The sequence below is a fragment of the Myotis yumanensis genome, unplaced genomic scaffold (assembly GCF_028538775.1).
Source record: "Myotis yumanensis isolate MYYU_CA2020_CCGP unplaced genomic scaffold, mMyoYum1.0.hap1 SCAF_10, whole genome shotgun sequence".
Lineage (NCBI taxonomy): Eukaryota > Metazoa > Chordata > Mammalia > Chiroptera > Vespertilionidae > Myotis > Myotis yumanensis.
Genome location: NW_027223761.1, coordinates 41,691,191 through 41,706,149, shown reverse-complemented (window position 1 = coordinate 41,706,149; position 14,959 = coordinate 41,691,191). Strand labels below are relative to the sequence as shown.

Genomic DNA, 14,959 nt, shown 5'->3' with positions numbered 1-14,959 from the left:
AAGCCCTGGATAGACCAAAAGACAAATGTAGTTTCTGAAACTTGGAGTGTTTCCAATGACTTTGGTTCCATCTCTGGGATATACTTACCCATTAGGGTGCCGTCCACAGAGCTGCAGGCTTTGTTTCTTACAGTGGTCACCTTGTCAGAATGTTTGGATGCATTTAGTTCACAAGCAAAGGGGAGGCCATGGCTCCGATCTCTTCACTGTTTTCTCTGGTGTCCCTCCCTCTTTATCCAGATGCTGAAAATAGACAGTTATTTCCCAAGGGTTGCACAGAGAAACCTGTGCCCTTCCCTCTGGCTCTTCAGTTATTCTCCTTGGGAGCAATTTTCACTCCTTATCCCATTCCACCTCCCAGGACTAGATTATACACTTACATTTCTATTCTCCCGATGGAGTTCTTGGCTGGCCCCAGGTCACTCTTCTCTCCCTAGGCCCGAGGTTTTTAAAGATTTCAAGAGGGAAGTCTTGAAGTCGGAAAAGTTCATAAGAGAAGGGGAGGGTGGGGTTGGAGAGGGGCATCAGATACTAGTATAACCAATATTAAAACTTAAATTTTGTTGTCATTGTTTTTACTATTTAAAAACTGTTAATATCAACTCTAGGCTACACAAATAAAGAAGAGATTTACTTAAATACAAACTTCATCAACACTGTATTTTTTCATTCTGCTTCTAGTTTTTTTAAATTTGAGTTTACTTAAAAATATGTATAATCACAAGTTATAATGGTTTGTGTGTCCATATCTGTGGTTACTTTAACTTATACTTCCCAGAATAGTGCGAGTATAGTTTCAGTTGTCCCACTATAGCAAGTGGCACAGACATATTGATCAATAGCCTTTTTCTGCTCAACCTTAGGTTAGAATCCCAGGGAAAATTATCGACCATTGTGCAGGTCTCATGGATTCTACTGTCAAATTGCTTTCCAAAAGTATTTGCCCAGCTGTGTTTAACCCAGCATTCAGTGAGTTTATTTGAGTTCAATCACCCTGTAGTAATTTTAAAATATCGACTATATAGGTGAGCAAAACAGAAAATTGTTTTCATTTCTACAGAGCGTGAACAGATCAATATTTGAACAATTTTTATCTAATGCATTTATTTTGAACAGTTTCTCTTCTCAATTTTTTTCTAACATATACTTAATATTTTTAAAGTAGAGAGAATCATTTCTGAAAACAAGGCAAAGATCTAATGTTTTCTATAGAAAAGTTCTGACCTACATTCAAGGAGGTACTTTTATGATCACTGTTAGCAATTTGTAAGACTCCATCTTGATTTATGAGAACCCTCAAGCAGATTTTCTATTTATTCATACAGTGCTTTCTCTCTTCTGTACCCTTGTTGCCAGGCCTTGACATCTTATTTCAGCTCCTCACCAGCCTTATAATGGCCCTTGTCCGTCTTTCTTATCATTCTCATCTCTGCTCCTCAGGTGCCACGTTTAGAGAGCAAAATGGATTGTTCTTTAACTGTTAACAAAACGCTTTTTGTGGTTGCTCTTTCCATCCAGCTCCAGATTCTATTTTCTGACCATATCTGGGAAATACGTTTCAACACACCTTAAAATTCTAGGAGATTATTGCTCTTTCCCTGGTGCAGACTCAAGTTAAAGGGATAAAGTCTTAGGCAGAATTGGAAGGACATAGAGATTTCGATGTAGGATAGAGGAGGTAAGTCTGATTTTAAAGCCACCCTCCGCTCCAGGTTTATTGAGATACAATTGGCATATAACATTATGTAAGTTTAAGGCATACAATGTGATGATTTGATACACATACTAGTATGCATTGTCTAATGACCATAGTAAGGCCCCTGGAATCAGTATGCTGGCCTGAGCAGCTAGTTGTTTTCACCTCGATTGACCTACGTGGGATGCCAAGCTGTAAGACAGGGTTGATTGAATGAAGACATAAAGCTGAGTTGCAGGGGCGGGTGGGTGGGTGGGAAGAAATCAACCAATGAACTTGCATACATGTATGCATAACCCACGGACACAGACAATAGGGTGGTGAAGGCCTGGGGTGGGGGAAAAGGTGTACATATGTAATACTTTCAACAATAAAAATTAAGAAAAATAAGCTGACTCGGCACATTCAAATGAAGGATTAAGATATTTTAATAACACGAAGCTTGAGGTTTTCCTGCCATTGGTGTCTCAACGTTGGGCTAGAACGCCCTCTCCTGGACAGTGTTAGAATGAGCATGGACCATGTTTCTGGTTCATCTCTTCCAAGGCTGAATATGCACTTGATTTGTTTAATATAGATTTAAGATATTATTCTATGGGGAACATTAATTTAATGTTCTTCTCCATGTTTCATATGCATAACTCTCTATCAGTTTTAAAGGGTTGTCCTTTTTCCCCCCTGGGGCGTTGATTTGTTTATTTTTGTTTTTTTTATTTTTCGACCACAGTTTACATTCAATACCATTCCACACCAGTTGCAGATGTACAATAAAGGGGATGGAAAACCATGCAGTCCAAAGCATGGCCCTCTGCTGACCCAAGCACCCACCTCGGCCAGACCCAATTATCTTTTCTTTTCAGCTTCTCTCCTTCTCCTTCTCCTTCTCCTTCTCCTTCTCCTTCTCCTTCTCCTTCTCCTTCTCCTTCTCCTTCTCCTTCTCCTTCTCCTTCTCCTTCTCCTTCTCCTTCTCCTTCTCCTTCTCCTTCTCCTTCTCCTTCTCCTTCTCCTTCTCCTTCTCCTTCTCCTTCTCCTTCTCCTTCTCCTTCTCCTTCTCCTTCTCCTTCTCCTTCTCCTTCTCCTTCTCCTTCTCCTTCTCCTTCTCCTTCTCCTTCTCCTTCTCCTTCTCCTTCTCCTTCTCCTTCTCCTTCTCCTTCTCCTTCTCCTTCTCCTTCTCCTTCTCCTTCTCCTTCTCCTTCTCCTTCTCCTTCTCCTTCTCCTTCTCCTTCTCCTTCTCCTTCTCCTTCTCCTTCTCCTTCTCCTTCTCCTTCTCCTTCTCCTTCTCCTTCTCCTTCTCCTTCTCCTTCTCCTTCTCCTTCTCCTTCTCCTTCTCCTTCTCCTTCTCCTTCTCCTTCTCCTTCTCCTTCTCCTTCTCCTTCTCCTCCTCCTCCTCCTCCTCCTCCTCCTCCTCCTCCTCCTCCTCCTCCTTCTCCTTCTCCTCCTCCTCCTCCTCCTCCTCCTCCTCCTCCTCCTCCTCCTCCTCCTTCTTCTCCTCCTCCTCCTCCTCCTCCTCCTCCTCCTCCTCCTTCTCCTTCTCCTCCTCTCCTCCTCCTCCTCCTCCTTTTCCTTTTCCTCTCTCCCTCCTCCTCCTTCTCCTTCTTCAAAATAATTCTTTATTGTTGAAAGTATTACATATGTCTCCTCCCCCCCCACCAATGACCCCCTCCAGCCTGCCTCCACCCCCCCACCCCAGGCCTTCAGCACCTTATTGTCTGTGCCCATGGGTTATGCATATATGCATACAAGGTCTTTTGTTGATTACCTTCCACCCACCCACCCACCCTGCCCCGCCTTCTCTCTGAGATTTCCCACACTGTTCCATGCTTCCATGTCTCTGGATTCACTCTGTTCATCAGTTTATTTTGTTACTTAGATTCCACATATAAGTGAGATCATGGGATATTTGTCTTTCTCTGACTGACTTATTTCACTTAGCATCTCAAAGGGTAAGAGAGTCTTCTTTTTTACTGCTGCATAGTATTCCATGGAATAAATGTACCAGAGCTTTTTATATCCATGCATCTACTGAAGGGCACTTGGGCTGTTTTCAGATCTTAGCTATTGTAAATTGCGCTGCTAAGAACATAGGGGTGCATACATTCTTTCTGATTGGTGTTTTGGGTTTCTTAATATATATTCCTAGAAGTGGATCACTCAGACCCAGTTATCTTGACATCATTGACTATATTCCCTATCCTGCAGACCACATCTCTGTGGCTCTTCTGCAACTACCAAATTGTACTGCTTAATCCCTTCACCTTTCCCACCCAGTGCCCCAGCCCCATACCCTCTGGGAACCATCAGCTTTTTTCTTTGTATCTATGAGTCCATTTCTATTTTGTTTATTCTGTTCACTAGTTTTCACATATAAGTGAAATCATATGGTAATTGTCTTTCTCTGACTGGCTTATTTCATGGTTGTCTCCAGCGTTGGCCCATAAAGTCAAATTATTAAAGGAAGAAGCCTTACTACATGAACCTTTAACAATATAATTCAAGTCTAATTGATTTGATTTTTGAATACTTATCATTTTTAATATTACACAAGACATCCAGGTACTAAAAGTCCTAACTTACCTATTACACTTTCAATTTAAAGGTAGAGTTCAGTTGGTGGAGGTGATTACTAAATCATGTTTCAAAAGCTAGATATGAATCTGTATGGAATGGCATTCCTATGTTACTTGACTGAGGGTATAACATGTACACAGGCATTAAAAGAAGAAATAACCATGTATATTGCAGCAACTGTAAGCAGTTTTACATAGAATGTAAAATTTAAGGTTGGGGAACAGGTAGAAAGCTTCTAGAAATTTCTAGCTTTTCCTGAGGTGCCAGAGAAGTAAGATCCTCTGAAAGGGGTGTCGGAGGTGAAAATAAGATCCGTTCTGTACTGATTCTATTGCATTAGCCACTGCCCTGACCATATGGGCTCCTTATCTGAAAAAGACCATTAGGATGTCTCTTCTAGGCTGTGACAGCTAATCTCTCTCAAAGACACAAAAACAACAGCAGTCATGTTGGCAACAAGGATGCTGTTTATTAAGCATCTAATACGTTTGTCTTCTTTCTAGCCCCTTTCCATACAGTATGGACTGGCTCAATGAATAAAAACTCAATTATAAGAACTACCCAGAGACAGGCATTTTCCCCATTTTACCCTTGAAGCAATGGAGTTCAAAGTTACATAGTGGGTATGCGTGTAGCCGTGTTGGCTTGCAAACTTAAACCTTTGGTGCTTCAAAGGCCATGTCTTGACATGCGTCCTGAAGTGTGATGCCCCAACAACCCATGCGCATCCCATTAGGAAACAACAAGAGAACCTGCTCTCTCAGTTTGGCTTCTCTTCTTTCTGCAGAATGGAATGTTAGGTTGGGAAGGTCAGGTTAAGATGTAAGGGAGATGCACTGCTCAACCCACAAGACCACGAGGTCCTTTCCTCACAATGTAAACCAAACTAGGGAAAAAGTCTGCCCTATCTAGTTTTTAGAGAATAGCCATTGATTTGTCTTAACATTAGTTCATGACTCTACCGTCAACTTCAAGTGCTGTAAGGATATAAAACTTCATTAGAGATTTACTGCGAGGCTGAGATCTAGTCTCGGGGATATTCTGCATCCCTTCTCTAGAAAGGCCTTTCTGACTTCTACTTGGTGTCCTTAGAATAGCTTCAGGGAGGCCAGCAACAAGTGAGAGCAAAAGTTAAACCCAAGGGATTAGACTCAATTAGGTCTGTCTCCTTAGACCTCCCTGGACCAACCCTGACGTGGCAGGGATAGCTGTGCCTAAATTTAGGTTTTGTGTCCATCCTTCTGGGACAAAGCCTGCTATTTCCTTCTCCACTGAGGGAAGTGAGAAGGTTATGAGTCCAGGTGGAATTCTCTCAAGCCCTGAATAGAATGCTTATAAGTGCCAGGCCTCAGAGGTATTTGCAGAACCCCAGGCTCTTGTTCTCTGACACTACCCAGCCCAGGTAAGAGCATCTTATAAAGGGGAACTGAGGAAAGAAACAGGGGTCATCAGGAAGAGTTCCCAGGCTGTAAGGATGAACAGATTGGGACACTTAGGTTGTGCTCCTGTATAAGTCTCCAAGATAAGATTGAGAAGGAATTCTCTCAGAGTGGGACTGAAAGGGGTGGAGTCCACAAAACCAAACTCAAGGAGGCTGAAAAGGCCTCTAATCTACCTACAACAGTGCAAGTCCCTCTGAAAACATCTCTGGGTGCTTTAAGTAGGCACAATATTTTCTTCTCATTCAACATAGGTAGGCACTGTGTTAGCACAGGGATTACACTAAAGAAAAAGACAAGGCATGCTTTCTGTTCTTATGGAACACATTCTGTTTGGGGAAACACACATATAATCAGGCAATTCAGAGCATTACGTGTGCAGTACAAAGACAGGTACCAAGCAGAGAGTAAGTGTTGGAGCAGGCTATTTAAAGGTGACATCTAAGTGGTGGCAAGGTGCATAGGTAAGGGATTAGCCAGGTGAAGAAGATGAGAATACTTCAACAACAGGAAAGGACATAGGTAATTCTCAGAAGCAGAAGACCATGATGCCATTAGGAAATGGACAAAATTCAGCCTTGTTGGAAGGTAGTAGGCAGGATGAGGAATGGTAAACGCTATGGTTGATGTTGGCAAATGTATCTGGGTAGAACTCAGGTGGGAGGTTGTCCTTCCGTAATTCCTTACACCCTCACAGTGACCTTGAAAAGGAGGTACAGTAGCCTCCTTCTGTTGTGTTTAAGGTGTGAGGGCTGCTCTGACTAGGGAGACATAAGATAAGGAGTGTTGGGATCATAGGGAAGAATGGGTGGTCACCAATGCTCAGCCTCCTACCCCCTAGCAGCTGAAGGACATCTCTCTAGTTGTGAGTGCCCTTTTCAGCTTCATGATGTGTTCTAGGAGATGGATGGGCAGAGGAAGAGATTAAAGGAGATGACATAACCATCCAGGAAGACAGCCTTGTATACTAGTATTTTCAAGTATGGGGAAGGAAAGTGAGAGATAAAGGGTAAAAATAAAATCTACCTCCTTGAGGCCAGTTCAGAGGATTGAGGATATTTGACTTGAATCTAATAATGTCTGTGATGTAGTAGAGGTCTGAGGCCTGATTGCTTTCAAGAGAACTCATACGCCCATAATTCATTATGCATACATTTAGCCTCATATTTAATTTGGGCTGTGAGATCCTTCTACAACATGACTTTTAGGTCCAAATCTAGAAGGGAACAACTGCCCCAGGGTGTGACTCAGTAGTGATGGGACACAAATGGCATCAGAAGGGAAGACAAACTGCTAACACAGTTTCCTCACTAACAGGAGAGTAATTTCTACAAGCATGGGAACAGAAGGCATAGTCACTTGGCAAGTCCTGCCTATTTTTCCATTTTAGGGACTCTTGTTGTTCTGGAGTAAAACAACATTCTCCACATGATTATACTTTTGCTTAGTATAACATCAAGTTGTTATAAAAGCCAGTTAATAACTGGTAAGGGTAAAGTAGACAAGTCCCCTTTTATTGTTCTTAACTTTTTCTGACCGAGTTATTTTGCTTAGCATGATATTCACAAATGGCAGTATTTCATCTTTTCTTATGGCCGAGTAGTATTTCACTTTACGGCTACTGCCAACACTGTCTCTATTTCCATTTGTAGTGATCTATGAGAACCTTGAGATGGACAAAACACAGCTTATGGAGAGGAATTCTGTGGGATAAAGTCACCACAACAGATGTACATAGGTTGCCATCCTCCCAGCATTATGGCTCCCTTCAGAGATAGACATTCCAGAGTTCTTTGAAGTTGATTGGATGTATTTTGGGTTTTACACATTATTCTAAAAAGATATAATGCTTGGTGTTATTGTGTCAGATTAAATGAGAATGCATTTAATGACTTCTCTAGGTCACAGTGGTTTAAGTCTGCTGTGGAATGAAGTCAGTTGTATTTATTAACGAGATAAAGTAACTTGTCTAAACTCCTATTACCAGGATCTGACACCATATCTGGAAAATTCTAAAGCCCAGACCACTGACTACTCTGCTCTGTTCAACCCAACTAGGTTCAAAATGTGGAAGACAAAGTTTCTTCCCTTCCTTGACATTCCTGTAATATACATAGGAACACATTCTGGTATCTCTTAGACCCTGAAAATAAATACACTGTAAAAATGACATGACATAATAAGTGCTGAATAAAATTAACTGCTATTTGTATTTCTCAACATCAATGTGTCTCTTCTTTCAAGGAGTCCTCACTTTGAAACCAAAAATGATCCTGAGAGATACTACCAAGTTTTGAAGAGTTAAATGACTGAATAGGTACCTGTCTGCCTTTGGTCATTTCATTCATTGATGCAAGAACATTACTCCTTGAGAACCATATTATAAAAAGGTGCTCAGCTGTTTCATCAAATACGTATTTTGGCCTGTGCTTGGTAAAATTGTGAGCACTATAATAACAATAATATGACACCTACACTGTCACATTTTGTAATTTCCTCTGAGAAAGAAGTTTATAACATCTTATCAATGATCCTATTCTTTATTATAGGACTTAAGAATAAAATCCTCTTGTCTTTTATTTCTAGAAGAAAAGTTCTACTGCATTTTTGGGCCCAAGTGAGAAGGTTCATTTATGAATAACTATGCTCACTTTTCATAATGTCTGCTCGGTTCCCAGCTCCTTCCAGCTCACTGGCATCCCAGGGCTGGAGTCTCTGCACATCTGGCTCTCCATCCCCTTCAGCTCCATGTACCTGGTGGCTGTGGTGGGGAATATCACCATTCTGGCTGTGGTAAGAGTAGAGCGCAGCCTGCACCAGCCCATGTACTTCTTCCTGTGCATGCTGGCTGTCATTGACCTGGTTCTCTCCACTTCCACCATGCCCAAACTGCTGGGAATCTTCTGGTTTGGTGCTGGTGACATTGGCCTGGATGCCTGCTTGACCCAAATGTTTCTCATTCACTGCTTTGCCACAGTCGAGTCAGGCATTTTTCTTGCCATGGCTTTTGACCGCTATGTAGCCATCTGTGACCCACTGCGTCATACCACAGTGCTCACTCATACTATGGTGGGTCGTTTGGGACTGGCTGCCCTCCTCCGGGGTATACTCTACATTGGACCTCTGCCTATGATGATCCGCTTGCAGCTGCCCCTATACAAAGCCCGAGTCATCATGCACTCCTACTGTGAGCACATGGCTGTGGTCACCTTGGCGTGTGGTGATAGCAGGATCAATAATGTCTATGGGCTGAGCATTGGCTTTCTGGTGCTGATCCTGGACTCAGTGGCCATTGCTGCCTCCTATGTGATGATTTTCAGAACTGTGATGGGGCTGGCCACCCCTGAGGCCAGGTTCAAAACCCTGGGGACATGTAGTTCTCACATCTGTGCAATTCTGATCTTTTATGTTCCCATTGCCGTTTCCTCCCTCATTCATCGATTTGGTCACCAGGTGCCTCCTCCAATCCACACTCTATTGGCCAACTTCTACCTCCTCATTCCTCCAATCCTCAATCCCATTGTCTATGCTGTCCGCACTAAGCAGATCCGAGAGCGGCTCCTTCAAATCCTGAAGATACAAACTAAGATCAGATGATTACTCCTTCCCCCTCTCTCAAATAAGTGCATGTGTTTAAATATGGGCAGCTTTCCAAATGGGAACTTCAAGAAGTCTGAGATGCTAGGCCCAGTGGTCTCCAGCTTTAACAATTCTAAAGGAATGCTAAGAATGTACAGCTCTGAATTCTAAGAGTAAAAGATATTTGTTTAATAACTATAGGATATTTGAGCCATGGAAGGTAAAACAAGGGCAGTATCAGTAACAGAAATAGCAATTAATGTTTACTCAACAATTACATATCGTGTAATTCTTACAAACGTCCTGACATCTTATGAGGTAGATAGTATTCACATTTGACACATGAAGAAATAGGACAGGATACTCTTGCTTTATAAACTGCACACAAAGTTTAAGCTGCCTAGATCAAATGGTTTGATTGGAGTTATAATGTGGTGTTATATAATACTTTCTACTCTCTTTTCTGTGCATGCTTTAATATAAGTCCTAAAAATCTGAGGTCAGCCTAGCCAGCGTGGCTCAGTGATTGAACATTGACCTATCACCCAGGAGGTCACGGTTAGATTCCCAGTCAGGGCATGTGCCTGGGTTGCGGGCTTGATCCCAGTGAGGAGTGAGCAGGAGGCAGCTGATCAATGATTCTCTCTCATCATTGATGTTTCTTTCTTCCTCTCCCTCTTTCTTCTTCTGAAATCAATAAAAAATATATTTTAAAGTAAATAAATAAATATCTGAGGTCATTTCATTAAAATGGTCTGAGCTACAAGAAAAGCATTTTTTGATTTAAGCATTTAATGATCAAGATGCTGCTAGAGCTGCATGTACTAATAAAGAATGAAATATTCTAGAAAAAAACCCCGACCTATATGCCTGACTGGCATGGGGAATTCCACTTATGAAAGAATGTGGCCTGGAAAAAATATCAGCTCAGTGAGGGAAATGAGACAAAATGACCACATCTCAACATTGTTCTCGCATTTTCTCTGCAGGCCTGATCCCATCGAGTGGCCTGAAACTTGTGAGGGCTCCATGGAAAGAAACACCTTCTCCTTCTCACAGAAACACTCCTTATCCCCTGGGTCCACCTGTAGGATCCCTGATCAGAATGTGCTTTTGTGAATGGGTCACAGAGTAAGATAAGGTTATGAGTTCTAGCATTTATAGGAACATTGGCTTTACCTTCCAGGTAGAAAATGAAAGGGCGAGGGCTAGGCCCTCCACCTTGCCCCAGGGTAAAGGCTACGCCCTCCACCTTCCCCCAGGGTAAGGGCTACGTCCTCCATCTTACCTTGGCCACGTGTTGGGCAAGGAGCTTCTTCACGGAAGTCTAAGACTCTGCTAGCCACACCCAGGAACGGGACATCGACTTGTGCCTGGCCAATCGGCAAAGCACAGTCCTTTCTCCTCCCTTACTCCAACCCCCCCTATATAACCGGTCTCTGGGCGGGGTTGGCCTCTCTCAGCCGCTTGGCCTGCAGTTGTGTCAGTGAGTCTGGTGGACGGGAGCCGAGCTAGCTCGAAATACAGATTCTTATGCTTTTGCATCGATTGGCTGGCTCCCTGATGTGGTTTCTTGGGAATCTTGAAATCTGGGCATAACAGAAAACAGAAAATATATATAAAGCACTGAGCTACTTAACTTCCATGAATTGAAAATTACTAACGTAATTCTATAACTACACTGAAAGGGCAGGAATTACTCTCCGTAAATTTCAGATGAAATTGACATTCCCAGAAGTGGTAAAACAATTAATTGCCCAAGGTAACTCAATTTATAAGAGGTAAAAATTAAAAATTAAGCCTTTAAAAAAAACACTCTAGATACTCTTTCTCTGATCCTCATTTCCCTTAACTGTGAAAGAGCTGGAAGGCCTTTTCCTCAAGGTCTGAATGGTTGTGCATTTAATATTTCCAACACAGCGGACATTAGCTGTTCCCCTATTCCCGGAACTGGGAGTGCACAGATCAACAAAGCAGTCTCCTCTCAGTGTTCCCTTCTCAGAGGGACGACAAAGGGCAGAGCTGGATTCATTACAAGTCTGATTACAAACTCCATAACACATTAAACAAAACAGGCAAGAAGACATTGAGATTATTGGGCTTTGGGTATGCAAAACGCTATCACTGGGCATGATACAAAAGACGGTAGTCAAGTGCAGAGGAAAGACCACTACGTAACAACCACAAAAGTGACTTCTGGTTTTGCTTTGGGTATTCCAATTACTTGCTCCACAGCTGGGATATCCAAAATGTATGATCACTTAGGGTTCCAATTATATTCACATTTCTTCTAATTCCTCTAATTTCCATTTCATCATTCCATCATGGTGCTTAGCTTTCCTGAACCTTATGTCTGAAATCAATTAAAAGAAAAAAAAACCATGAAAAAAAGAAACCATGGAACAGATGTAATAGAAGCCATAATTTTAAAATATACTCAATATTAAGACTAAAATATAAGTAAAATTTAATGAGATGTAATGTGAACATTCACTTCTCATTTTTTAGTGCTGCTTTTCATTCAAATATAAAATAAATATATGAGAAACATAAATTTGGAAAGTCAAATTAAATGCTCACTTAAATGTTGTTTGTATTTATTGGTTAGTTTTCTAGCAATGGATACCTTAAAGAAGGATGCATGTAGGGAGCTGGAAGTAAAGAATCTCATGACAGAAAGCCAAAGATCGTAAGAAATTGATGTGTCTCTATCTAAATCCTGACCTCAAGAGACTTGTTACACTGACCCAACTCTAAGGAGAATTATTCTGTCGAATGGAAAATTTGGCCGTCTTTTATAATAAAGAGACACTTTTTGTGAAGAAGCAACTGAAATCTTGTAGACTGTTTTCATTGGGTGGTATTGTGGCTGGGTCCTCGTGGCACAAAGTGAAATACTTCCCTGGAGTCCTAATGAAAAGTAGCTCAAGCGAAAAGGGCTGTGTGATTGAAAGTGGATGTGTGTCAACACTTGCATGTACATTTATGTACAAATGCAAACACACCTACATACAAGACTGACACTGGCCCTTATGCCTAGGTGGCATGTTCGAATAAAGCTTTGGTCTTATTATATTTAATCTTTCTTATTATATTCCAAAGGGTGGGAAATCAAAGATGTTGAAAGCCCATGCTTCTATAGAGAATACCTTTTCTCTGTATCATTGTTCTGTTATCTGGAGTTGCCACCCTTTTGGGAATGCTTCTTCTTCCTCTTGAAACCCTTCAGCCATGGTATTGGGTGTGGTGAGTTTAAGGCCACACCCTGTTCATGAGGATCCACTCTTGCCATTAATGCCTTAGCAAGAGGCAGGTTGAATCCCAGGGGGAAGTGGTCCATCTGTCCCACTGACACTGTCACAGTTTAGCCTCACATCATGCTCGGGCTATTTAGGTGGCACCTCCTTTGCCTTCATCTGATTGCCCACTTTTCCTATCAATGTTCCACATTGTTGTTTATTTATGCTTACGCTCTGGCCTGTTCTCTGAATTATCCTAAAGAGTTTGAACATTTAAGTACAGCAGTTTTGGGGACTAGTTCTCCCACAAGTTTGAAGACTGGACCTTCTAATAGATGATAAGCCTAGTAAATTGGACTTCAATCACCCACCTCCATTTTTAGGAATGTGATGGGTCAGGTTGAGGAAGACATGAAGCATTTCCCCACCCCCCCCAAAGGAAACAAAGGCCTCTCACCAATTACTATCACTAGTAACTATGTCTCCCCTGAGGACCTGGGGCACTGGGAGCAGGTAGCATCAACTCCTGATTTTTCATATTTCCATATGTCTCTATATCCTTTGCCATTATAAAATTAATTTTATATCTTGTGCTTGTTGCCTTCTTTCTCTTCACTTTATTTCTGCACTGTGATGCTGCCCAGGCAGAAGTCATGACCTTTAAAATATGAACCATGCACCTCATTTATTTCCTGGCCTCATTTATTTTCATTCTTTTTCAAGTACTTACCTTACAACTCTACCTTCTCTGGTTTATTCTCTGGAGAATATTTTGTCTTTTCGTATCTTTGCCCTTCCCTTAGTTGGAAAAGCTTATCTTCCTTGATCCCCTTACACTCTATTTTCCTTATTTATTCGAATAGGACTTTATAACAGAGAGTCATGAGAAATATTGAAACAGTGAAGCCTACCTCAAGGCCCCAGGCAGGACTGAGGAACTGGACTGAACAATGGGGTGGACTTTGAGAGATGAAGTATACTATCAGTCTGAAGAGTTCTACAACAACGAAATGAATTATGATTGCTAGAATTCGAATCCTGACTCTGGCTTACTAGCTTTGTGACCTTCTCTGTCCCCCAATTTCATCTATAAAATGAAGATGTAATAATGGCAGCTACTCTAGAGGGTTATGACAATTGAATGAGATCATCTTTGGGAAAAGCCTTTAGCAAGGTGCTTGGCACATATCAGGCTTTCACAAATCTAACTAATCTAGGTGTTTCCTTTTCTTTTCAGGATGCACTCTACATTCTTCTCACTCTGAGGTACCCCCTGAGGACTTGAAGAAACAGAGATTCTTTATCCACTAAGCATTTGCCTCTTCCTGCAATCTGGAAAACCTCAGGGGCCAGAGCACAGAGAAAAGCCCGTCTCTGGAGGAGTTACAGTGTTTGGCTGTTGGGCAAAGGCCAAGGGGAGCTGGGGTGTCCATGGAAAAAGCAGGATGATAGAAAACCTAAAGAGGAAAGAAGGCTCCCAGCGGGACATCTTTGAAAGTGGCAATACTTCTCACCATGACTCTCTGTTTTTCATGTTTCATCTTAAGCTGCTATTTCAGCTCCCCCTGAAGGATCCTGTATAAATCTTCATTCTTTTGAGTAAAAGACGTGGACACATCAGAGGACGTTGAATAGAGAAAACTCCAGGGATGTGGGTAATTGACCTGGGACTGGGTGATGGGCTGATGAGTCTGAAAGCCAGTGTCACCCTGGAAAGGAGAGATAAGCCTTCCACTCCATTTAAAGGTCTGGGCAAGTCGGGTGGGTACTTGTGATGTCAAGATCACCTTCTGGAAATGACGAGAGGATGGGAGAGAGGGAGAGAGCAGGGGACATATGACAATTTTGGTTCAAAGCTGAGAGAGAAAGGGGTAAGTTCCACCATGGTATAATGGAGAGACAGTTTTCAGAGACCACAGGAATTATAAGGAAAGAAACAGAGCAGTAGGCCTGATTGGGAGTATCTTTATTTGGTTGTAGAGGGGAGGCATAAACACAAAGGCTCTGTAATATGCATTACTGCCTTTACTTTTAAACAATTTTACTTTAGATTGTATATTTCCCATCCTTTGATGAAAAATCCTCACATCTCCTATGATTCTTTTATTGGAGTTCAGTGACTTATCTAAGCTTTTCTTCAGTGATTGGCCTTCCAGGTTTTTATGTGAATGTCACGGCAGGGCTGAAGGCAGAGGCTGGTTCTGGGTTGGAAGTGTCTTAAGAGAACTCTTGATCAGAGCTTTCTGGAGACCATCTTAACAACCAGGAAGCAACTGTGTCTATATCTTGCTCTGGGTAGTGGTCATGTGTGTTCACTTTATAAAACATTATAAAGCTGCATACCTGAGATTTGTGCATTTTACAGCATGTAAAATTAAAAAAAAAATTGAAGGAGTAGGCAGTAATGGGAAATGTTTTGGATAGGTCAGGTAAAATTT

The 14,959-nt window shown here is 41.8% G+C and overlaps 1 protein-coding gene across 1 annotated transcript; it reads left to right on the top strand.

Annotated features, from left to right (window-relative positions):
• Positions 1-8,346: 8,346 nt before the first annotated feature.
• Positions 8,347-9,300, top strand: LOC139018175 (olfactory receptor 52M1). The gene has a single exon (XM_070426824.1). It carries the CDS (start codon positions 8,347-8,349, stop codon positions 9,298-9,300), a length of 954 nt encoding a protein of 317 aa, XP_070282925.1.
• The last annotated feature ends 5,659 nt before the right edge of the window (positions 9,301-14,959 follow it).